This window comes from Halichoeres trimaculatus, unplaced genomic scaffold (genome assembly GCF_033239565.1).
Source record: "Halichoeres trimaculatus isolate MK-OKI-2021-1 unplaced genomic scaffold, fHalTri1.1 fHalTri1_scaffold_6, whole genome shotgun sequence".
Taxonomy (NCBI): Eukaryota; Metazoa; Chordata; class Actinopteri; order Labriformes; family Labridae; genus Halichoeres; species Halichoeres trimaculatus.
This window is the reverse complement of record NW_027437184.1, coordinates 33,384,532-33,411,007: the sequence shown is the minus strand read 5'-3', so window position 1 is coordinate 33,411,007 and position 26,476 is coordinate 33,384,532. Positions and strand designations below refer to the sequence as shown.

Here is a 26,476-nt window from a genome sequence, read left to right as displayed (position 1 = left end):
CGTCTCCTGTCTGAGTCGCTAATTTTACTACCGGATCCCACTGTACTGGGGGTGATTTTTTTCTAACGCTGCCGTTCAGAGGATATTAAGATTGCAAGCTCCCCCAATAAGATGCACAGCTGAAGGTCACGTGACGGCCGGCGCCCTATGGCTGTAGGCGAAGCCCTTGCCACTACCAATATGGCCGCTATAGCCGACGTGCTTCATTTTCCGCTCAGTAACAGAGAGGTGACGTCGGCGAGACTACGTCCATGTTTTACACAGTCTATGTTCATGACTTGTTGGAGGGGGCAGGCCTCGAACACTTAGCCCTGCCATAAACAGACCTCCAGACGGCTGGCCAATCACGGTAAAGAAGCCTTAAAGAGACAGCTGGTAAAACAAAGCATCTTAGAAGCAGGCTGAAAGAAGGGTTTTTCAAAACACCAGTAAGGGTTTTTTATTTTTTATTTTTTTCAGCAGTAAACCGTGTAGAAATGCAATGGGGGCACCAGAAAACATCATTTAAAAAAAGCATACTCCCTTTTTAACATAAACATCCTGGGCTGGGCCTTCCAGATACTGATCATTTTACATGATACAAAGAGATCAAACAGAGTGGTTTCTTTTGTTGCAACACTCAATGCTGTGATCAAAAGTGTGGAAAATGAAGCATTAGAAAAGTAAGAAAATTTGAGCTTGGAGCTTTAACTTTTTGGCTGTTGGCCTGTTTAGAGCAGAGAGCCCCATACTGCCAGCTGTTTACAGCATTTTGATCTTCCAAGACCCACGGAGCATTGTGTTCTGTGACTATGTAAACACTAAAACTAACTAAAGAAAGAATAGACTCTCTTCTGCTTATTAGAAAATGTTTGTCTCTTCCTTTTTATTATTAATAAGCAGTTGAACATAGGCGTGTTTCACCAAAAACATTTGTTTTTGACCAAAAAACTTTGAAAACAAGCTTATTTTAGATTTAGATAGGGCTCATCACTGAAGCGCCATCCTTTATTCCTCTTACTGATCTTTGTAGTCTTTTTTCACGATCGCAACACTAGTGATGGGTACCTTTCACATTTGAAACGATACGGTACCAATGCCTGGCACCTGGCAATCGGTACTGGTACTCAACAGTACCAATTTTCAGTACTTTTTTGTGTTTATGTGGTAAAAAATATTAATTTCTCTTTTAATATATATATATATTTTTTCCATTAAACATATTTATTCTTCAGTATATAACCTTGAAATGCTGTGTTCATGTCCATCATGGGAAATCTACTATTCTTTCACTCTCTCACAGTCACAAGGGTGTGTTTAGGAACCGAAACATGGTACCTTTTGATCTTACGTGAATCCGTACCCGGTACTTCTGAAATCCATCCCTATGCAACACACCGTCTTGGAACTACACATTCTCTGTTTGAGTGTGAGCTGTCTGAACTCACAACAGCTTGCCATTGTCTCTGTCATCTCGCATCTTCATCTCAGTATCTGCTGATCCCTCATCAAATCAGAGCACTGTGGCCACCTTCAGTAGTTTACAAGCCTGATATTGAGGAACAAGGTCTGCCAGAACAAATCCCAGCCCACTCTGTTAAAAGAAACATAATTGATGTCAATAGATATCATTGGCAGTCAACACTTGTAATCCAGTTGACGCCACTGAGTGAATAAAACCAGGTTTTACCCCCAAACTGTTATGTGAATCTTCTAACAACCCATTCAGAGCTCCATTAGCTCCTGACGCTCAGGCAGTGTGCAGAACAGAAACACACACAGGTGTATCAGGTGTAACGGAGCCATTCCTCCCAACCCTTCATTAAACATGAAGAGACTGGATGTAAATGTGACAGTAAGTGACTTTGAGAAGAAAACACACACACACTCTAACACACATGTACACACACTAACAGCATGTTCAGGCTCTACAACATGGAGATAAATGGAGATTCATACATCAGATGCAGCGATTTTCACTCCACAATCCTGTCCCCGTCACAGTCGCAGCCTTACTCATCCATGATGCATACTTGCAGCCAGCGCTTGAACTTTGCATTAATAGCCTTATCCTTAAGTTATGGTTATTAGCAGAGTTGCCATAGAGACAGTCAGCAAAAAAAAGAATGCTAGCCAATCCAGTGTCGCCTGTTTCATTAGCATGATATGTGTCCTCCAGCACAAAGTTAGGAGCTCAGCGTGTCGACACCACGGCCATGAAAATTGGAACGGCCCCTAATCCACAAACTCAAGGATTTACACACACACACACACACACACATACACACACACTCCGGCTTGAGTACCCACAGCTTGCAGGCAGGCTCCAGGCTAGCTGAGGCTGTAATTAATGACGAGCTCTGCGATCCCGCGTCGGTACAGAGAAAATTCACTTTCTCGCTGATACCTCTCGACATTTTATCCACATCACATTCATCTTTCATAGAAAGCTGAAAATCCCTGATATATCACAGCAGAGTGGGATAATTGAAGAAAGGGCAAGCTAATAACTAAAGGGTGACATTATTTGTTGTACTGAGTCACGCTTGGATGAGGGCGTGAGACAGCATAAATATCTGATTTCAGCAGCAGGGGAGCAGAGTTAACGCGTATAGACACCAATCAGAAGAGCTTCAGCGTTTGGATTAAATAAGAAAATATATTTATAATGACAAATAAAACAAAGAGAAAACACCTTAAAATGAAATGACACCTGGTTAAAATAAGACGCACGGTGCTGTGTGTATTTCCTTCGACTGCTAGCAATGTTTTCACCCGTGCCTGTTTTTCTGAATGGGCTGGATTTGTCTGACAGCAGGCTAATGTTTGCACAACAGATTGATGTAGCTAAAACAGAGCGGCTGGACTTTAAAAGAGGGGGTGCACTACAGCCATCTGCCAAACTCTGCTCATCTCCTGCCTCTTGGTAGTGGACTCAGCTCCTCCTGATGTAAGAGAGTGGTGAACAGTGTGGAGGCTCGGCTAATGATGACAGAATACGAGGAGAGCACACAGCCGCTCTGACCTGCTCCTGTCCCTCATCAGAGCGCTCGGGCTCCCCTGGCAGATAGTCCCACACGAAGGGCGGGAAGCACTCAGCCGAGTGTTAAATCTCTGGACAGACTGGAGTCATCTTGTTAAGCTATAATAAAAGGAGAATCTCATATGCCAGCTTGGCTCGGGACAGCTCCTCTTGCCTCTCCAATTCCTAATGTTCCTCTTTAAATGATAGGGAGAGAAGGAGAGAGTGTGCATGTGTGCAGGATTAAGGGATAGAGCGCAGGGATAAAACACATGAGCAGAGAGGGGGAGCGCTGCCAGGTATTAGACACAATTAAAATGGTGGCTGGAGTCTGTTTTCATTCGTTATGGATTGAATCCAGCGGGCTCAGCCTCTACGTCACCCCCGAGCCTGGGTCCTGACTAAAGCCTGGGTGGAGGATTAGGCTGGGGGCAGGCTGGACGTCTGCCTGTCTCAAACCCTCTCCTCTCACTCTTTGAATACAGCCCCGTCCATCCATCCAGGCGTGCTGCTCACCAGGGAAGAGAGCAGATAAACACTGGGCTGTGAGTGATGGTCTCACTCTGGGAGCCAATTAGACAGACTTTGCAATTAAAGCAGTCTGTTCATTTCGCCGTCCAAGGCCTGTCTGCAGCTTCTCTGCAGGGAGCCTCAGCCTTTAAAGTATCTTAGATGTGCTGAAGATTACATAAAGACCTTTGAAGCTTTCTATTTAAGGGAGGCTCTTTGAGGAGATGAAACACATGAAGCATCATCAACAGCATCAAGTTTGTTTTCCATCAAAACAAACTGGAGAACTGCCATGTTCAGTCCAGCATATTCCACTTTTTATTCTTGCTCCCCTTGGATTTTCTTCATCCTCAATGATTTTTTTTCAGAAAAATCACTCAAAAACAACCTAAAGTTGTTAGTTTAGGTTGTTATTTTGGGCTTTGATGCCTTTATTGAGAGAGGACTGAGAAAGCTAGTAGTGACATGCTGTGCTGACGTGCTGCAGCTTAAGTATATGAGGCGCCAATGAGGACTTTCTGGTTAATCTTGAAATAGTCTTACTTTTATATATTAAAAGTATATACTTTTATATTATTTACATAATTCACAATTTGAAACGTGATTATTAGCACATACAGTGGGGAAAATAAGTATTGAATGCGTCAAGTTTTTTCTCATCACATTTATTTCTAGGTCCATAAATAAAAACATTATGGTGAATTAAGTGCAATAACACAAGAAAAAAATATTGAACATGCTAACTGAGACTCATCTAATACTAAGTGGACAAGTCTTTGTTTGCATTGACAGCTTCCAGAAGCTTCTTGTATGTTTGAACTAATGGCCCACACTGCTCAGGTGTGATTTTGGCCCATTCCTCTGCACAGATTGTCTTTAAATCTGGAATATTCTTTGGTGCCCTCTGGTGAACCCTTTTCTTTAGTTCTTTCCACAAATGTTCAATTGGATTTAAGTCAGGTGATTGACTAGGCCATTCGAACAGATTGATTTTCTTTTTTTAAAACCATTTGAGAGTCAACTTTGCCGTGTGCTTTGGATCACTGTCCTGCTGGAAGGTCCAGCCTCGTCTCATCTTCATCATCCTGGTGGATGGCAGCAGATTCATATCAAGAATTTTCCCATACATGGCTCCATTCATTGCTCCCTCAATTATACGAAGTTTGCCAACACCATGAGATGAGGAACAACCCCATGCCATGATGCTTCCACCTCCAAACTTCACTGTTGGTGAAGTGTTTTTTGGGTGATGTGCAGTGCCATTTCTCCTCCAAACATGGTATGTAGTATGACAACTGAACAGTTCAATTTTGGTCTCATCTGACCAGACAACATTCTCCCAGTATTCTACAGGCTTGTCAAGATGCTGTTAAGCAAACTTTAAACCAGCTTCAACATGCCTTTTCTTGAGGGATGGAGTCTTGCAGGCTGGGCGTCCATAGAGGCCATGGCGGTGGAGTGCATTACCTATTGTTTTCTCTGTAACAATTGTACCTGCTGCCTCCAAGTCTTTCTGGAGCACTCTCAGGGTGGTCCTTGGCTCGTTGAGTACTCTTCTGACTATCTTTCTGATTCCCTGGTCAGAAATCTTGCAAGGAGCTCCTGTGTGTGGCCTGTTGATGGTAAGGTGGTGCTTCTTCCACTTGTGAATAATGGCCCCAACGGTGCTGACTGGAATATTCAGGTGCTTTGATATAAGTCTGTAACCAGTTCCATTCTGATGCTGAGCAACAATCAGGTTGTGAATGTCTTCAGAGAGCTCTTTGCCTTTACCCATCATGAGGTGTGACACATTTAACTGCTTGGTGAAAAAATGACCTTTTTTGTAGGACCATCAATTTGCTTTAGCCCAGCTGATGTTGGTTTGCACTAATTGGAAGTTCAAGTAATAATTACTGACAGATTTCAGGTGGTATGGTGCATTTCCTTGCTATAATATACAGCCTTTCCATGGTGTGTCCAATACTTTTTTCCTGTGTTACCGTACTTAACTCCACATAATCATTATTTATGGACCTGAACATTGTGATTTATTTTCATGTGTGGATTATTTGAGTTAATATCAATGTCTGGTAGAAACTGTGTTTGAATTGCAGCTTTGGAAATAAATGTAATGAAAAAAATGTTCACGCGCTCAATACTTATTTTCCCCAATTTCTGGATCCAGATAAAGTCTGTAGACATCATCATCATCATCATTAAACTTTTCACTTGGTCTGGTGTCAAAAAGTGAACTAAAAATCACAAAAATCTGGAATATCGAAGAGTTGCAATTTGAATCTAATCAGCACCCCAAAAATCATAAAAGAATTGAATCTGAAGAAAAGCATATCATCCCAGCCCTAAAACTTAGGCTCATCCATTCATTGATTTGTTCAGTACATCTACTCAGAGCCTGTATGCAGCTGTGATGGCCTGGTGACACTGTGACGTATAACTGTGTGTCGTCAGCGTAACTAGAGTAACTGACTTTGTTGTTTTCTTTAACCTGAGCCAGTTGGAGCACACAGATGTTAAAATATGTTTTTGAGTTGTAGTGAGAGACAGGCCAATGTATCTCTACCCTTTTCAACATTTCACCAAAAGCTAAAAGTCCACCTGAAAGCAGGTTTAGGTATGATTCTAAAAATAACATGATTGAGCTACAGGTTTCCGAGGCTCTGATTAAAGGTGGAGGTCGTGGATGATTTGGGCTCCTGTGGTGTCAGAGTCTTTTTCAGGCTCTTTAATGAGCCCTCTTCACAGGACCCCCCTTCCTCTCATCTGCAGACTGCATGCTGCTGCCAATGAACACATGAACCACACGTCATCTACACACTCAGACACTCACACACACACACACACATGCACATAGCTTAGTAACAGAATAATACTGTCTGCTGCCTGATGCTGAGAGCTTCTTTAAATAAGAAGCAGAGGATATTTTTTACCCTGCTCCACCGAGCAGAAAAATTAGATGTCCGTGTTCCTGTATTGAAAAATTAATATGTGTTGGCTTTAAAGTGAAGCAGAGAGGCTGGCATAACAGATGCAAAACTAAAATTGTGTTTTGACATCCCAGCAAATTAACTGCGAGACAGAACAGTCAAAGTTTTGACGGGGAGAGAAAGGAGGTAACTGTGGGGCAAATTAGCTGCTTTTTGGGCTTCTGCTGTTGCAGCCGTTCTGTAATAACATCTGCAGAGACACTGTTTGGATTATAGGAGACGTGAGTGGTCGGGATCTTATTAAAAGAGCCTCCAAGGCCAGAGCAAATAACTATCTCTGCTCTGATGGAGGTTTTCCTGCGAGCCAGAGCCTGCGTCATAAGACGATAAGCCAGCGTCCTATAAGACTGGAAATTGGAGGGGAAGCATCTCGGGGACAATGACCCATTTAATACACTGTCACTGGAGGGCTCACAAGCCAATCTGCAGGGTTCATGGTGGACAAAACGCTGGAGACGCTGCTCAGAGAGGGAGAGTGGGTGAATCAGACAGAGTGGAGATGGAGGACTGAGCTGGAGCCATTGATCTGCTTCCACTGAGGAGGAGGAGGAGGAGGAGGAGAGCTGGCTCTATAAAGTAAAATAAAAGGTGTTCTCTCTCTGCGTGGTCAGTCTGGTGTCTGTTATCTAACCAGGGAAGCTATAACAGTAGAAAACATCAATTGAAAATCCTCCACTTGAGAGTTTAAGTATTGTGCTCCAGCTCTCGAGGTTGTTTTAATTCAGCCACTGAAATAGAAATGTGGGGGTGTTCTTCCCGTGTTCCCACCGCCGTTCAATCTTACTAACTGCATTGGCATTGCTGAGCGTCTGTACTCTTTGCAGAGAGATTGATTGCTGCAGAGTTTCGGAGGTGTACAGCAGAGCCCGGGGACGACTTGTGGGAGAATAAAAGCGCTCCAGAAATCAAATGCAGAAACATCCCGGGCACACGCATTTACACACCCACACACACGCCTCACACGTTGGCAGGTCCTCATCAAATCAATGCAGATCAGCATGAGGAGGGTCTCTGGGACACAACTATTCATTTCCCCACATGGTGAGTTAATAGGGGGATCTGTGGGTGCTCGGAGCTGTCTAATTACCTCAATCAGGTTCTTTAATCGTGGTGATTTTTCATGGTTTGGGTGGCAGGGAGTCCCCTCGCTTTGATGGATGTCCCCTGCCGGCCTCCCTCTCTGTCTTTCTCCGCCCATATCACAGACGCCGCGTGCTGTGGGCAGTGGGCCTGGGCTAAATGGCCTCTATTTGGCTCCACGTGGCTGGCTCAGTCCCACCGCGCTCACACACAAACATACAAATACACACGTGTCACGCTCAGTTTAACATTAATTTCCATTCATATTCAGAGAGGTGGAGAGTGACTGCTCCAGTCAGCTAGGCCAGGGAAGATAGTCAACAAATCAATTATCTATATGATAAATGAAACGAACTCGATAATTATGCCGGCTACAGTATACTGCCATGTGCATGTTAGTTTGTTTTCCTCGTCTCTGACAAGACGGTTCACAAAGTGAACACTCTTTTGGGATTGGAATCGAAAAAACCGTTTAAAATCGATAAGAAATGTTTCAATCCATCGATATCGTTAGCCTTTGTGCTTCACGATTCCCTTATCAATTCTTTACATTGTGCCGGAGCCGCCGTGCCTTACGTCGGCTAGTCTGCTGCAGCTAGCTTAGCTTAGCAGTTAGATAACGTTTCCCAAGAAAACTCTGATTCAGGATTTTCAGCTTGAAGTTTTACAGAAATTGACTTCATAAAGACATGTACATTACTCTCTCTCTCAGGAGATTCATGTTCAGTACATTCCAAATGTTATAAATCACCTTATTTACCAAAATAACAAAATAGTGCAAGCTTGATGCTAACGTATATGGGAAACTGGATTGATATGCTAGCAGTTAGCATACATCAGTATAACTTCAGCTTCAGAGTGGAATTTCAGCTTTCATCACAGAAACACATCAAATCAACTCTTTGTAAAAACTACTGAGAATTTCAAATGTATAAAGCTAACAGGCTAATGAAAGGCTCATGGCTGACTTCATAACTATGGAGAGCTTCCAAACAACTTAAACCATTGCTATAACCACTTTGAGACACTAGATGGCCGACTTGAATTATAAATGTATTACAACACAGTACATCAGCGTCACATTGTGTGCAATTTTTTACCTGTTTCTGTGTGATTATGCCCAGAAATATCCAGACTCAGGGACTATTTACATTTTATTCACTTAAGGTATAAAGTCAGTTAACTGTTGTTGACACAGAAAACCTGTATAGCTACTTTTTGTACTAAGAAAATTCACAACAGGAATTGATAAGGGAATCAATAAAGAATCAGATGGATAAGGGCATTGGCATTGACCAAATCTTATCAATTCCCATCCCTAACGCTCTTGTCAGTCATCCAGAATCTTTGTCTTTACAGGAGGTGGAGTAGCTAGCATCAGGCTAGTGTAACACCAGAATGCGGCAAGTGAGCCTCATGTGGTCGTCAGAGGTAACACGGTTTAGCGTAGTAGAAAAGAGGAGGAAAAAGATGTTTGTAAAGCCAAACGCTACAGCCCCAGCATAGAAATCTTTCAGCTTCAGACCCATCATCACAGACGAGCCAATGTGCAGCAACAAAAAAACGCAACACAACAAACTTGCATGCCCACCTACAACACAACCACCTGACTTAGTTTGCAAACCACAGGTAACTTTCTCATTGAATATGTAGGGAGGATGTTTGTTAAAGCTGCAGTCAAACATCCAACATGTCTGTTTTTTCAGGTTCATTCAAAGCTCACTGAGGATTCTCATTTTGTAAAGTTCATGTGGAATGAAACAATCCATCAATCTCCAAGTCGTCAATCATCAAGACCTCAGGAGTGCTTCAAAATTAGTGTTCAGAGTTTCAAACTGAGCATGAAACAAATTCATTTCAGCTTGAATGTCTCTGCACTCTCCACAGAAAGAAAGCCGACCGTCAGCGGCACTTTTCACTGTTTCTTTATCGTCAAAGCTCTGCTGCCTCTGGGTCAGACTCCCGCTACATTAATTACAGGGCGAGCACATAAAAAGCCTTTGTCTGCGTTTTAACAGCCGGAGTTTAGAAAAAAGCAGGTTGGGCGCCAGTTTAAATCACCTCCCTCATGTACAGAGGCTAACAGTTCTCACAGCGGACGGCGTGGGTTCATTTTTAACTAAAGTCTTTAAACACAGATCATTTTCCCCCTCGCCCCAGTTTTAATCTCTCTCCAGTGGCCCAACCCTAATCAGAGGTAGAAAAGATCAACCCAGGGAAGAGACGGCAGGAGGTTGTATCTTTTTATTCGGGACACAGACTCATATGTTTGACAGAGTATCAGAAAAAGAGTGGGGAGAGCATACTCCCCTCTTTTTTTGTGCATGGATGAAAAGCCAAGGCAGGGAGAGCAGCAGCAAAGACATAGAGGGGTACAGAATATTTTCCAACCACAGGAATGAGGGTCTTCATTTTGTTCAGGGTAATTGGCCTAACTTTTAGAGACTTTAAAGAGACTTTAGCTAGAGGGTTGGAACTTTCCAGATGTTTAGGTATGATGGTGGGAGGGGCGGGACCTGCAAGCAAATGGAGCACCCGCTGTGTTTTTACGTCCCCCTCTGTCCACAATAAGACAACACCCAGCTGTGATTGACTGGGTTTATCAGTCATCTAGCGTCTACTGCTTATCCTGCTCAGGGTCGAGGGTGGCTGGAGCCTGTCCCAGCTGGTTTCAGGCAAGAAGCGGGGTACACCCTGAACTGGTCACCAGTCAATCACAGGGCTGACACACACAGACAGATGATCTTTCATTCACACACTCACACCTACAGACAATTTAGAATCACCATCTAACCTGATGAGCATGCTTTTAGACTGTGGGAGGAAGCTGGACCCGGGGGAGCCAGTGCGCCACCATGCTGTCCTGACTTGGTTTAATAACTCTTAAAACGATGGTCTTATTTGAGTCTGACACTATGAATGTGTCTCTGTCATCTCCTGGTATTTCAGGTTAAAGAATAACCCTGTAAACTGGTGACCTTCCGCTGAATGTGTCAGTGGATATCTGGTTAACAACAGATGTTCAAACACAGTACAAGTCCTTCAGATGCTCATCCTCATCCAAAGTTTGTTAAGGATACATCCTGCTAAAAATTGTCTTTTAACAGGGTCACTTTTCAGGTGGAAACACCAGTTGATCACTACCGTCTTCCTGCTCTTAATGGCAGTGATGACCAACGTTTCAGCCAGCTGTTCTGCCAGCCCAGGCTGTGCTTGCATCTGTGACAGCTTTTGTCAGTTGTGCTTGTCTCCTTTCAAGAGTTGATTCTATGAATCAATCTACAGTGTAATCCACCAAAGCAAGATCAAAATCAGCACATGCTGAATATCCTACATGCTAACAGGCTAACTGTAGTGCTGCACAAAACAATGCTGGATTGTTTTGCTTCGCTCCGTACTACCCTTTGATGGGATTTTCCTACTTCCAACTTGGAAAAAGTGCACTGGAACGTCCACTGGAGTCGGGACTCTGATTCGGCTTTGATCCGGATAACAATATCTGAAATTAAATCTGTCACGAGAGCTCTCACTCCAAACTGCTCTTTGATTAATGCTCCTGTTAGTGACAACCATTTTTTTTTTATGTTGACACACTCTGAAGTCGAAGGTCAGAGTTTTCAACTTGAAAAATTTCGAACGCACATAAGTCTCCTGGGGTGTCAACTTTGCTGAGTGGCCTACATGGTTGTCCCGCTGCCCTCTAGTGTTCTAGCAGTGTAGTGCAATAACCTTTATTTTTACTCATTGTTTGTCACTGGGCTGATTTTCCAGAGTTTACTCATGTCTTCAACCTGTGGTGGACATATGGACAAACAATGGGCTCCAGGAACCAAAAATGATCCTGGGAATGTTTTATCAGGAACTAAACATTCCTGGAACTGTTGGTCAAAAAGTTCCCCTTCACTAAGGAGTCATAGGACACTGGTAAGACCAGACAGTGAAAGCAGTGTAAACACAGTGTGCATTTTGCTGTTTGCCAGCTGGTCAGTGGATGTAAACGTCTGATAGGAGCTGGTGCTGTGGGCTGACCTTGACTTCCCAAACCCAAACTTTGCTCGCTTAAGTCCAACACAACACTGGTCTTCAAACTGTTTTTATGTTTGCTTTAAGAACAGCTCAATATTTCTGGTTTATTTTCCTTTTTGGTCCCAAAATCTATCCACATATTTCTCTGTTATGGCTCTCTTTGTCCGTACCTCTCTGCAGGTGAGTGCACCCACCATTCTCTGCCTCCTTCAGGCCTTTCAGGTGCCGTGAGTGCTTCTCACAAAGCATCCTTCTAAACCCCGGGCTCTGTGTCTAAGCAGCTCCACTGCCGGGCAAACACTCTCTGGTTTTGTTTAGAAAGCCTGACCGATCAGAGAAAAGAACCAGGAGTTACTTTTCCTCCTGCTGTGAGGCTGTGGAGAGCCTCTGAAGTGAGCCGTTCATTGTGAGGACAGAGAGAGAAGAGAAAGAGGAAACTCTGGAGGTTATGTGTCAACAGAGGCTTTAGCTTCACAAGCCCTGGCCCTTCTTTTCACACTTTAGCCGGGGTGTCAACAGAGATAGCTGCAGGCGCTAACATCTCTTCATCATCAGCACAATGTGAAGGAGAAAGCCCCGCAGCCTTGGCGTCTGATTGGCTAGAGCGCATTCTGTTAAAGTATCCACTTTGACCCCTCCTCTTCGATCCGCTCGGACAGCTGAGAGCTGGCAGAGAGCGCTGTGGAGTTGTTGGGAAGGAGCTGGCATACAGTGACGGCGTGGAAAGCCATGAATATAAAGTGAGGGTTTGAGGTGTCCTTCCATTGTGCTGAGCTGACAGCTGCTGGGCTGAGAGATGGCCGTACAGCAGGACCTGATGCTGCTGTCACACCAGCTGCCTTCAGCGTCTTCTTCCTCTGTTTTTGGCCATCTTCCAGCTTTTTTCAGCTCTCCATCTCGCTCCTCCTAATCTCATTCTCTGCTCTCTTAAAGCACTGACAGCATCCAGCTCTGAATGCGAGGTATCAGCAGCTATATTTAATCTGGGAGAGGGAAACACTCCAGGGATAAACGTCATTTTCACGCTGAAATGAGCCACTGGTTCATCTGAAATCCAGTTAAGAGAATTTGTCCTTCCATGTGAGCCCGCTGAAAGAGACAGGGAGAATCTGTTGCTGGGTTCAGAGTCTGTTTCAGCACTGACTGATGGACAGTTCCCCTCTGCTTCACTGAGTGCAAGTCCAGCTCAAATGTCACATGATATCCAAACACTGAGAAGCTGATGGCCTTTCTTCAGAGTTTCTGATTAGCTTGAGTCTGATCCCTTTGTACCTGTGAACTGTTTCCCTCTAAGCCACCAGACTCCACAACAACACTCATTTTTATCCTGCAGAACAGGGGCTTTCTGCCTCAGCCTGTTAGTTAGCTTCTGTTTTTGTGTTCTGTGAATGTGAGCTAACCTTTCGGAGCAGCAAAGTCTCCAAACAATCCAAAAGGAAAGAAACAACAACACACTGGTGACAACAGAAGCACAGCTCCCTTGTTCTTGCAGGAACGATGTAGCAGCTGTTTCTGGTCAAAAGAATAAATTACCATAGCTTTACAAAAAAAGAACTAACTTCTTTTTACTTTTTACTTTTTGAATACCTTGTGTAGCTTCTTATTGAAGCACTTCATTTCATATACAAGTCCTAAAAGGCTGAACATCAGGTGTTGCTGGAAACAGGTTTGAAGCCTTTATTTAGATTATGATGTGCAGAGACAATGAACCAGATAGAAATGGTCTTGTTAAAGTCAAAATATGTTTAAAATTAGAGCCAAAAACATGTTTCTAATCCTTTCTTCTTTGAAGGGGCTGTGAGGAGTTTCTGAGTGATCAAGAAAAAGTCTCCCTGCTAGATATATGCCTGATCCTAATCCACACTTTAAAATGAGATTATCAGCACCATTATTGCTGGTTACAGGTTATTTTAAATTGCTACTAATTAGCTTCCCAATCGGCTGGAACAGGAATAGTCTGGGTCTCTATGACAACACCACGCTAGTTGACGAAGTTTAGTAGTGAAAAGAGAGATCTGTGTTTCTGTGATTAATTTTGTAGTGATGGTGGACACTGGAGCCTAACTGTCAGACAGAAAAGGGACAGAAGAGCAGGAGAAAGATAAACAGAAGAGTGATAGAGCACAAGCTAAAGGCTAACACAGGTGCTAAGCTGTTTTTGCTAATGTTGATTCCAACCCACAGTCAGTAGTTATTCTGCAGTGGTCTGTTCAAACTTGAGAGTCTATCAATAAAATGAAGAGTGAGGTTACGTTAGCTCTGATTGGTAGATGGCTGGCAGGACATAACCAGGATTTACTAACGTTACAGACATGTCTTAGAGCACTGGGCTGCCAGCTGCGTTAAATATAAACAGCTATTAAACTACATACAAACTGACAGTGTTTACTTGTTTTCATGTTAGGCCACAGACACATTAGAGCACCATGCTGCCGATAGCACTACATATAGCAGACTGACAATTGATGTCACGTAACTTTAAAAAGTAAAAAGTTGTCTTGAACAAAGAAGATTTTATTCAATCGGATCTTCATTTAATTCCAAAACAAACACACACCTCGCTTAAAGAAATTGATGGCAGTGTGTGTGACACTCCGGGCCAGAAGGTGGCGAGGCAGTCCAACCAAAACAGATTCTCCTCACAGCATCTTTAAACAACACTCAGTAAAAATTTGTGAATCCATGTGTCTGGTTTTTCAAAGTGAAATGTTGTCCTATTCTTGCCTGATAAAATTTTCAGCAGTTAAAAAGTTCAGGTTTATTTTTTTCCTTCATGCTCTGAACTTAATCTGTAGGTCACACCTCATGAGTACAGACAGGCCAGTTTAGCTCCTGGACTCTATTACTACAGACCCATGCTGCTGTAAAAGGAGCAGACAGTGGTTTGGCCTTGTCTCGTCGAAACATTACAGCAGGATATGTTGCTGTAAAACCTGTACATAATGTTCAGCCTTAACAGATTCCTCAAACTTCTCTCTTCATCCTGAACATGTGTCAGTGGAATTTTTGGACAAAAATCTCATCCTACTTCTCTTTAACTGTTTACTTTTAACGCATCACTTATTTCTAATGTGTGCTGAGGAAAAATGTAAAAAAGAAAAATCTCTCCAGTGAGGGGTAGAAGTCCACTTTGATGCTAACCTCTCAGGAGTGTACAGAAGGGGCTCAAAAAAGACTGAAAAAGAAATGTCAATGAAGGAAAGGTCAGTTTTGTAGATGGTGGTCTCATTTAGTTTCAAAGGTCTTGGTAAGAGTTCAGCATTAATTCAGTTTCATAACTCTTTCAAAGAAACTGTATACTGTAAGTATGGCAAAGACCTTTTAGATCTGTGTACTCTACAGCAGAACAGATTCTTGTGTTGGATTTTAAGCTCACGTCTCAACTACTTTTCAGGGTTTATCATGTTTTCTTTCTCCACTTAGTCTGCTCTTTGCTAAAGTGGAGTGCCGTGCACCACAGGAGCCTTATTTGACAACAGAGCAGATAATCTGGTGACTTACCCAATGTTTTTATTGCATCAAATAATGATTGAAAATAAACTTTTCAGATAAATGAATCTTTGACCCAGGTTAAGAGGATTGAAGCTGATGATAATGACAGAAAGCATGGTGAAAGAAGTAGTTAGCCCTGTTCCCTCTCGGCAAGAAGGTTCCTGGTTCATTTCCCTTGCTTTGCAGGAACCTTTCTGTGTGGAGTTGATATGTTCTCCTTGTGCATGACCAGGTTCTCTCTGGCGTCCTCCATGGTCCAAAACGGGTTGATTGATCGCTTTAAATTGACAATAAGTGTGAGTGTGTGAGTGGTTGTCTATCTCTGCATGCCAGCCCTTGTGATTGGCTGACAGCTGAAATACATTTGTGGCCAAAAGTTTTGAGAATAGCAAAAATTTTGGATTTCACAAGGTTTGCTGCTAATTAAAAAAAAAAAACCTTTTGTCAGATGTTTGTAGGGTATAATGAAGTACAACTTAAAGCATACCATACATGTGTCAACTCTTTATGGAAAAATCCAACCAGTTTAAACAAAGACTTAATATTTACAGTGTTGACCTTTCTTCTTTAAGACTTCTGCTATTCGCCTCAGCATATTGGATATCAGTTTCTGGGCAAAATCTTGAATGACAGCAGCCCATTCTTCTCTTATCAGCACCTGGAGTTGATCACAGCTTCTGGGTTGTTCTTTGTCTGCCATCTTTTTGAGAATTGACCACAGGTTCTCGATGGGATTAAGATCTGGGGAGTCCCCAGGCCATGGACCAAAGATTTCAACGTTTTGTTTACCAAGCCACTTGGTAATCACTTTTGCCCTGTGATATAGAGCTCCATCGTGCTGGAAAAGCATTGTTCATCTACAAATTGCTCCTAAATCATTGGGAGAAGTTGCTCTTGGAGGATGTTTTGATACCATTCCTTAGTCATGGCAGTTTTCTGAGGCAACATTTTAAGCAAACCCACTCCCCTGGATGAGAAGCAACCCCACACATGACCAGTGTCAGGGTGCTTCACTGTTCACTGTTGGCGTGACAAAGGACTCACCTTTTCTTCTCCTGACCATCATTTTTCCAGGCGTCCCAAACAACCTGGAGGGGGCTTCATTAGAAAAAATAATTTAACCCCAGTCCTCTGCAGTCCTATCCCAATAGCTCCTGCAGAATTTCAGTCTGTCCTTGATGTTTTTTTTTGAGAGAAGTGGCTTCTTTGCTGCCATTCTTGACACCAAGCCTTCCATGGTAAGCAGAAGAAAACTCTAAAGAACCACTACAAGATGGGAATCGAAAACTGGCTGCTGTTGAGAATTGATAAGAAATGATTCAATCCATGGATATCGTAAGCCTTTGTGCTTAACGACTCCCTTATCAATTCTTTACATTGTGCCGGAGCCGCCGGGCCTTACGTTGACTAGTCTGCTGCAGCTATCTTAGCTTAGCGGTTAGATAACGTTTCCCAAGAAAACTCTGATTCAGGACTTTCAGCTTGAAGTTTTACTGAAGAACTGATTTCATGTACAGTCCACTCTCTCAGGAGATTCATATTCAGTACATTCCAAATGGTATAAATCACCTTATTTACCAAAATAACAAAATAATGCAAGCTTGATGCTAACGTAAATGGGAAACTGGATTGATATGCTAGCAGTTAGCATACATCAGTATAACTTCAGCTTCATGATAGAATTTCAACTTTCATCACAGAAACATATCACATCAACTCTTTGTAAAAAATACTGAGAATTCAAATGTCAAAAGCTAACAGGCTAATGAAAGGCTCATGGCTGACTTCATAACTACGTAAAGCTTCCAAAGAACTTAAACCATTGCTATAACCACTTTGAGACACTAGATGGCCTACTTGCATTATTAATATTTTACAACACAGTACATCAACGTCACGTTGTGTGAAATTTTTACCTGTTTCTGTGTAATTTTGCCCAGAAATATCCAGACTGAGGGACCAATTACATTTTATTCACTTACAGTATAAACTCAATTAAATGTTGTTGACACAGAAAACCTGTAAAGCTACTTTTTGTACCAAGAAAAATTCACGACAGGAATTGATAAGGGAATCGATACAGGATCAGATCAATAAGCAGAGTCCATAAGGGCATTGATATTAACAAAAATCTTATCAATTCCCATCACTAACCACTACCCTTATATACCGACCAGTCAGCCCTTCTAATCAGCATAACAGAGTGATAACAGCTGTCCTGTCCTCATTAGCCTTTCTTCCTGAGCTCACAAGATCAACACTGACATGTTTTTGCAGGCCATTTCATAGGGCTGAACTTGTTGGTTGGGATGCAGTCGTTTTTTTTTATTTAAGTCATTTTAAATGTTGAGATGAGCCAGATGAGGTGGCTCGGGCATTTGATGAGGATGCCTCCCGGACGCCTCCCTGGTGAGGTGTTCAGGGCACGTCCCACTGGGAGGAGACCCCGGGGCAGACCCAGGACACGCTGGAGAGACTACATCTCTCGGCTGGCCTGGGAACGTCTTGGTATCCCCCCGGAAGAGCTGGACGAAGTGGCTAGGGAGAGGGAAGTCTGGGCTTCCCTGCTTAGGCTGCTGCCCCCGTGACCCGACCCCGGATAAGCGGAAGAAAATGGATGGATGGATGGATGGATGGATGAATTGGCAATTATTTGCTATTTATCTGATTGCTCCTCACATTGTGGAGTTGATACAAACTGCCACTAAAAGAACTAAGGCAGCAAACTTGGTGAAAAATAAATTTTGTGCAATTCTCTAAACTTTTGGCCATGACTGTAAGCTCCATTCTGTTTCTATAAAGTAGATTGTACGACAGTTTGCAGGGTGCACTAGATATTTTGGCTTCACTTCTGGTGCTCTATCATGTCCACCATCTTTTCAAACAGCCTGTACTTTCAGCATGAACTGACACACAGTTCTTCTGTAGTGTCATTTTTACAAGTGGAGCCCACATTTAAGATGTTAACTCTCACCAGATGTCACAGTGTGCTGAGACTCCTCCAGACGATGTTTTAAGCTTTTTACTTCCAAGTATTACAAGTTTACAGCGAATGTGGGCTGGGTTTTTTTCACTCTGGATAATTAGGGAGTCTATATCCAAACACATCCCAGGCAGCGTTCGCCCACGCTCTTGTTGTTGAACTAGATATAAACACCACAGTACATTATTAATGGCTGACGCTTCCAGTCAGTCGAACTCTGTGATGTCTGGCTCCTGGCCACATTTTCACAGCTTTATTAATTCCCTCCCTTTCCCCTCCCCTCCTTCCTCCGCTGTCCGTTCCTCTCATCCCTGCCTTCATGTTCCTCTGCCTCTGTTAGCTCATTACATCCTGTTACCACGGGCCGGGCAGAGTGTGGAGACCGTGTGAATGCAGCAGGAGATCATCTGAAAAGGGCCTGCACTGTCAGGTTAACTAACCTGTGAGTCTGCAGAATAGGACAGGACAGAAGTTATGTGTCCAGATGGGCTGGTGGAGTTATTACTGTCTCTCAGAGATGCTGCAGGCGTGTGTTTGGAGGTAGCTTGTGTTATTTGCAAACTGAAAGGATGTAGCACAGAGCTGTTTGTGTAAAAAATGAGTTTTTTAATAGTTTGATTCATTTTTTTTCTCCTGCTGCAAATTAAAGTCAAACTGAACATTTTGTGGCATCCCCTGACAGCAGAAGCGGAAAAAAAGAGCCTGTTTTCCTCTGTAAGAAACGCTGAATATGAATATTAATGTGACACGGACAGTTGTTTTTTTTCATGTGCCACAGCAGCAGCCTGCAACATTCTGTGTGTCAGCTCGCTGAAAGCTCCTCATGCTGCCCCTCAGTTGCTCTCTGTTCAGTGAGTTACAGCGCTCTGCACGTAGAATAAATATGACACGCAGCCCGGGCACGAACAAGAAACCCGGCGGGGTCAGGAGAGGGATGACAGTGACTCATCATTGTCAGGCTGAGCGACATATTTGGTTCGAGCGCTGTCAGAAGATGGTCTTTTGTTCCATTTGTTCTGACTGGGTGTGATGGTCGGGGGTGACGTGGCTCCTTCACAGGCAGCTGGCAGATATGACACATGACAGGTTGCCCCTGCTGCATCCAAAACTGCAGATTAATGGTTTGGAAATGTGTGTTTGTGTTTGTCTCTATTAATGTTACACATCTGGATGTCCTTTTTCAGGTACACAGAGGAAGAGATTCGACAGAAAGTGAGCACGTTCAGACAGATGCTGATGGACAAAGAGGGCGTGATCACCAGAGAGGGCTCACACACACAACCAGGGTGAGTTTCTCTTCCTCTGATTCTTCTGCTGGGTTTATATTGACATCATTTGGCCTTTTTAGGCTCAAATAGATAAAATAAGAGACAGAGAAAGGGAGGATAACATGCAGCAGAGGATCTGGACTAGAATCAAACCCCAGGCTGCTGGAAAAAGGACTCATCATGAAATGCTGCCACTACCCCAGGCGTGCCTCAGGGGTGTCCCTTTCTGTGCTTCATGCTCTGGATATGTGACAGAAAATCCTCTCTACCTTAGTTTCAGGAATATATATATTATATTTGGCGGTGTTTGAAAGTTTATTCAAATCTTTGATTGAAGCCAAAGAAGCAGCATCACGGTGTGGACGCAGTCCAGGAATCAGGAGACTAAGAATAAAAAGTAAGTTAGAAACTTGATCTGTGTGAAATGTTTAAAATGCAGGGAAATGGTTTAGAAAAATGAAGCCAATGCGGAAGTGCTAAAAATTGTTGTGCATTGAGAATCTGCTTGAGGCTGGCAGCAGAAAGACTGGAAGTCACGTACACATCAAGCTTTAAAAACTGACTTTTACAGCGTTAAAAGCACATTCACAGCCTGGTTCAAAAAACGGCTTGGGTCTAAAACACTGATTTTTTTTTTTTAGCTCTGCTGTTTAAAAATTATTAGGGTCATCTGATTGTCCAATCAAAGACGTAGCTCAGGTCACGTGACTGCCAGGCGCCCAGTAGCTGGTCGAAATGAAACTCATATCAAATGTGGCTGTGTCCGTGGATTGGTTTCAGGACCAGACAGGTGACGTTGTGGAGGCTAGGTCCATGTTTTATACAGTCTATGGTTTAAAAACTTTAGGTTAACCTGAGGTGTTCTAAATCTGAGGCAGATGAGAACAGCTTTGTAACAGAGTTCAATCCAGAAGGTATCTGCACTCGAAGTCTTCGCTTCCTCATAAGTCTTCCTCAGCTTGTCTCAGCACTGAGAGACAAAAGATAGCTCCACTGGGCTTTTCTTCTGAGGTTGTTATGTAAGAACTGTAGGAAGTAACAGAGTCCTGGGACATATCCAGCAATGGGTCTAAAGGTTTGGATCAACCCCAGCCCTCCCAGTATAGGGATTCTAACCTCTGTACATTCATTAATAATATTACCTGCTTTCCCTTTCGGGGTCGCTGGAGCTGGTCCAAGCTGTCCCTTGGCTCAAGGCGGGGTAGAACCTGAACAGGTCTCCAGCCTGTCAGAGGGCTAACATGTAGAGACCATAGACAGTATATAGCGTGGACAGAGTGGCTTCGCCATTCATTATTGTACAGGTTAGAAGCCAAAATACCCCCGTCACAGGCGTGGCCATTAGTAGCAGTTGTGCAGCCAGAGTCTGCCCAGTAAAGACTGTGAGGGATTCTGGAGGAATCTGAGTGGAGCTGGGTGACAAAAATAATGTATATTCTTTTCTTTTGAGAGTCTAATCCCTTCTTGACTCTACTTCCCGACATATTTTACAATTCCCCTCCAAAACACGCGAGAATGGTAGCTGTCAATCATCGTTAAATGTGACGTAAAGCCTTGTCTTTAACCTCATATAACTAATGAAAACCAAACTATTCAGAAAAAAAGAAAAAACTTGAATACCAGGCAGCCAAATGACATCTTCAAATCACCACAACTGTCGTTTGTGAGAAACATTTCTACGAGAGGTATTAATTTTATAAAGTTTGACCACAGCCTACCTAGAATGACTGGGGAGCTGGATTTTTTTTTGACCCAAACTGCGTAGGAAGTCATTCATTTTTCAGATTCTTTCCTTTTAGGGTAAAGAAAGCAAAATCAGAGACTCATTTTTTCCTTTTACACAGTACTTGGTTCTTAGCTCATTTGAGAATGTGAAATAAACATGATTGTACTGAGTGGCAGCTCCTGGACTGAGAATATAAAGCCAGTCCAGCAGAGCTAAAAACTGTAGCTCTGTGAGATTTTGCTTGAAGTTTTGCCTGAAAAACCACCAAAAACCACCATGGTTTAAACATGTATACCGAGCCAAAAAGTTGTAAAATGCTGTACAGTGGTAAAAAAGATTATCTCATTATTGCTTATGTTATCAAACTTTCAAGTTTTTCCCGTGTAAGGTAATGGCTGGCATTTTCATTCCCTGTGGACTTGATAAACTCTGTCAGAAACAAATGGACGACTTTGTTACGCCCCAACTAAAGGGTGGCCCTGTGGGGCTAACAACAATTCATAAATGATTTATAAATACACAGATAAAACACCTTTAACAAGGAAGGATTTATTAAGACAAAAAAGGAAATGAAGCACACAAACAAAACCACACAATAAAATCTCTCAGGAGAGGAAACGGGGCAGCAGTCCCCAACTCTGAAGCCTCTCCTGAGGGATTTTGTTCTGTGGCTTTGTTTCTGCACTTTATTTCCTTTTTTGTCTTAATAAATCCTTCTTTGTTATTGTTAAAGGTTAAATGCCACCTTTTAGTTAGGGCGTAACAGACATCACTGACACTATCTGCAAACAATATACAGTCCATGGTTTGTGTATGCATAGAAAAAAAAAATCATGGGTCAGTATCGTACAAAAACTGAAAGTAAGAAATAAGGTCAGCCAGATAAGCCTGGTCTCCTTTTAATTCAGGTGTGTGTGTGAGTAGTGTGTGTGTGTGGTGGGACTGAGTGATCTATATTTAGAAAACGTCACCTGTTGATCAGTTGTGTAAGACTGAAAGCTTTTCTAAAACCAGTTCAATCAGGAAAGACTAATAAGGAAGAGAAGACAAATAGTATGAGTGACCAATTTTAATGAAACAGATAAAGAATTGATGAGTGAAAAGTCTTTGGCGCTTAGACCCCACAGGAAGTGATCGTTTCAGGAGCATGAGGAATGATTGATGCTCCCGTAAACTTGCCCCCGGAGCCTAGACACTGGTGGTGGTGAAGAAGTGTGATGCTTGAGTTGAGACTTGAGGGATGACCGAGGCCTGATGGGGTGGTGAAGGGGTGGAGGTGGGTTTGAGGACCTTTTCGCTGAATGACAGCTGACCGGCTGCAGAGAGAGAGAGCATATTTAAATATGACAGCTACGACGGATTGGCTGAGAGACAATAGGTGACTGACTGTGATTGGGAGAAAAAAGAGATGAGAGGTGGAGTTATGAGGAAGCGGTTAAAGACAGAGACAGAAAAGGGGCATGCCAGGAAGATAGTCTTTCTGATTGAACTTCCGCTAAGCTTCATTTTCAGAATGAGTAAACAAAGTCAGAGCAGGAGAGAGGTGTGCACAAGTTTAATGGATACATCATATTTTGGGCCTTTATTACTGATTTACTCACAGTATGATCTTATCACTTCAGTGTTTGAGTGTTTAAAAGCAGGACTCATTAAAACCACTCTACATCCTGCCGCGTGTTATGCTATCCTCCCTGCAGGCTCCAAACATGTTTAATCCAGTGGCGAACCGTGACTACTACAGCTGGGCCTTCACTTCAGCCCTCACAGCCCAGAAAAGAAATCATCGCAGAAAAAAGTAGTTAACGAAAAACATTTTCATTGAATAAATTAAATAAAAATAAATAAGAGGCTTTACAGAAAACAATAACTAAAATTATTAAGTGAGTTTACAAAAATTACTTAAATAACCTGAAATGATGAAGAAAATGTCTTTAGTTTTTATCTTTGTCAATCTGTGTCATACATAAACTCGTTACTTTTACCCATGGAGAGTACTGGCAGGCTGCCAACACTCCTGAATATGGAGGGAGTCTCCCATTTTTAAACCCCTTCTCTGGCTGTTCTACTGGCTAGTGATTTCTCCTGATTGTCCCCCACTTACAGTTTGCTCCTGTGATCGCTAATATTTTTGAAAGTGAATCAAGTCCCGTACTTGGGCGTTATATCGAAAACTCAAAAACCATCCACCCCCTCCCTCTTAGTTGGTTTGATCCAAAGACGCTACAGGAGACCTCAGAGACACAGACAGATAACTGTGCTGCACTTGTTGATGAAGAGATGATCAGAGCCTTAGCTGTTTTCTATCTTTCTTTTTTGGTGTTAACATGACATGACGTGAGTTAAACTAACGTAGCTCTGCTCTAACGTAGCATCCTCTTCAATCAGGAGAGTCTAGAGCAGCGTGAATCATATAATGAGAAGGCTGACTCTAAAATAGTGAAACGTGTTGTTGTGAAGTTCTGTCTGTCTTCGGTATGTGATGTTCATATGCGCTGCGTGTGTACGCGACAGCGCTCTCTTTAGAACAGGGGAGAGTTCAGGTGGAGGAGACTGACTGAGCCAGTGAAAGAGAGGGAGAATTCAACCCACAATGTCTTACACAGTGCCCGTGATAGATGAAGTATTAAGACATATACACTCGCACTCGCGCGACCAGATGAAATTTTTACTCGCACACGCTGAAAAAGATGCTAACAAGCTAGCCACAACTTCGCTCTCGTCTTCTGCCATTCCTCTCACCGCTCTCTCCACTCTGCCCACTGTTCGGACTTCACGAAGGCCTATGCTCTTCTGTTTTTGTCCCGCCCCCCAAAAAATCAAATCGTGATTGGTCAATTTTCCTGTCCCTCTCCAAACCAAAACACACAGCCTGGCCTTCGTGAAGTCCTAACCACTTAACGAGCCAGCAAACCGGGCTCTGACAGAGATAACATGTTTCAAGACAGTAACCCTTTCATTACTGAAGTGAACTTTGTAGTACACTTAATTTCAAAACTTACATGATGTATTAAATGTATTTTATTCAACTAAATGAGAATATATATATATATATATATATATATATATATATATATATATATATATATATATATATATATATATAGATACATGGTACGTATATTTTTTGGTCCAGATTTTTTAAGGCCTTCTCTGAAGGCCTAGAAGTCCCTGAAGCTTCCCCACTGGTTTAATCTGAACCCATAAGAAAACTTTACATTGATTTTTAATGTACTTTGAATGATTAGTCAGATTCTTTAAAGTACTGGTGTAAATGAAGTTAGTGAAAATCCAGTAATAGCCTGGACCTTATTGCATGACTTTCTTCAAAATCTGAAGCCGATGATGCAATGAAAGGAGGGCCAGATGAAAATAAAGTCTCTTTGAAGTGTCAGTGAAAGTGCCAGGCTTCATGAGCTTCACGAGGTAAAAATAACACATCAGTCAAGCTCCAAGCTGCGCGGCACCCAACCAAACTGCTGCAGAGTGATGAGGAGGATGATCCGTGCAAAATGTCTGCATATTAAAAGTGTCTGCTCCACGAGGCTGAGTATAAACTTTATTTATTCACTTTCTGTCACTTCTGCTCCGTGGACGTCCTGATGCTTTCCTCTCACACTTTAAGCACAGGAAACAGCTGATGGTGGACAATTAAAGACTGTGAGGCAGGATATGAAGTTACTCACAGATTCCTCTTGGTGTCGTTTCATTACTTTAATTAAATCAAGGATGGAGGATACATTGTCCCGTAGCATCGTGTCAAAGTCAATTCTAATAAACGCAGCACAGACAGATCTGTGTGATGTAATTGGTCCTAATCTTCACATTCACAGACTCTCACACATTGACATTGGTTTCAGTGTGTGTGTGTGTGTGTGTGTGTGTGTGTGTGTGTGTGCGCGCTCTCCACGAGTCATCAGCTCCTAATGTACCAAGATCTGCGGATGTGAAGGTCGTGACTGTCTGGCCTCTCACCACATTTGAACAGTTATTCACAGATTGAAGTGGTATTCAAAGAAACCCAAAAGTAAGTGTAGAAAGCACTGAAGAGAAACCTTGAGTGTTGAAAAGTGAAGATGAAATGAAAGCCCGAGAAGCAGCAGCTCCCTGAGTGTCCGCTTAGAGATCATAACAAAAAACTGAGAGCTACAGCAGAGTTTAACATGTTTACAGCCTGTTTCATCAACAGTTCTTGACTCCACTAATAGTTTCTTCATTTGTATAGCAAAATATATAACTGAGTATTTTATATCACATTAATTTTATTCATAACAAGGGTAAAAGTTTTGAGCTGTTTGCCCAGCAGATAGGTTTTGTTCTGAACTAAGAGTTATTGTGAGTCAACTTTTATAATATGAGGACTGCCGTCTTTAGAGAAGACATGAGGAAAAAACAAAACAAAACACTATTTCTGTCGTTTTGCTCAACAATTTGGGTTTAAATCTGTAACAATGATTATTTTAGCAATCAATCACTCTGAGGATTATAGTTAGGATTAATTGATAAATCTGAAAAAAAAAAGAATGAGAATGAATAATAGTTAAATTCACAAACCAAACGTGTTGTTATTTTAGTTGATGACTATTGTTTGCTTAATTATGAATAATTAGAAACAAAATATTTGAACATAATTAAACTGACAGATGCTAGGTGTGGGTACCTTTCACTTTTGAAATGATACAGTACTGATGCCCGGTACCGGTACTCAATGGTACCAATTTTTTGTACTTTTTTGTATTGATGTGGTAAAAAGTATCAATTTGTTGAATAATAAAATATAAAAAATGTTCAATTTAACAAATTTATTCTTCAGTGTATAACCTTGCAATGCTGTGTTCATGTCCAGAATGGAAAATTGCCTTCTCTTCCACTCCCCCACAGTCACAAGGATGCATTTAGGTACCTAAACATAGTACCTTTTGATTTTATGTGTATTAGTACTCGGTACTTTTGACAGAATTCGGTCTGAACTTATAAAAGTACGTAATTCGGTACCCATCCCTACCAGATGCAACATTTATGACGTGTAAAAAGTGACATGAATGTATTGTCACTGACAGAATCAACAGAGAGGTCAAATTAAGAGAAAATAAACTGTTATGTCTTCAGATTAAGAATTTAGTGGACCAAAAAGGCAAATAAATAAAAATGTGTCCTCAATCTTTTTACCTGCAGGTCAAACAGTTCACCCCCTCTGCCCTTCCACTATCTGTAGCAGCTAACGCTAAAGCTAACTTTGGTTTAATGAACTCCTTGTGGTTTTCAAACAGGGTGATGATTTAATCAAAAGACTCATTCGCTCATTCTGTTTTAGACCAGCGCTGTAAACTTCACCTGTGGCCAGAATAAAACCCTGAATTGAGGAATAGTTCTTCCTTTTGTGGTCTTTGGGAGGTGTTTGACTAG

The 26,476-nt window shown here is 42.3% G+C and overlaps 1 protein-coding gene across 2 annotated transcripts in view; it reads left to right on the top strand.

The window, feature by feature from the left end:
* The window catches only part of srrm3 (serine/arginine repetitive matrix 3), a 187,322-nt gene that overhangs the window by 101,576 nt on the left and 59,270 nt on the right, over positions 1 to 26,476 (top strand). For both annotated transcript variants that reach the window (XM_074671725.1, XM_074671726.1), the window contains exon 3: positions 19,264 to 19,365. In XM_074671725.1, coding sequence (XP_074527826.1) covers positions 19,264 to 19,365 — 102 coding nt within the window. The remainder of the gene's footprint in view (positions 1 to 19,263; positions 19,366 to 26,476) is intronic.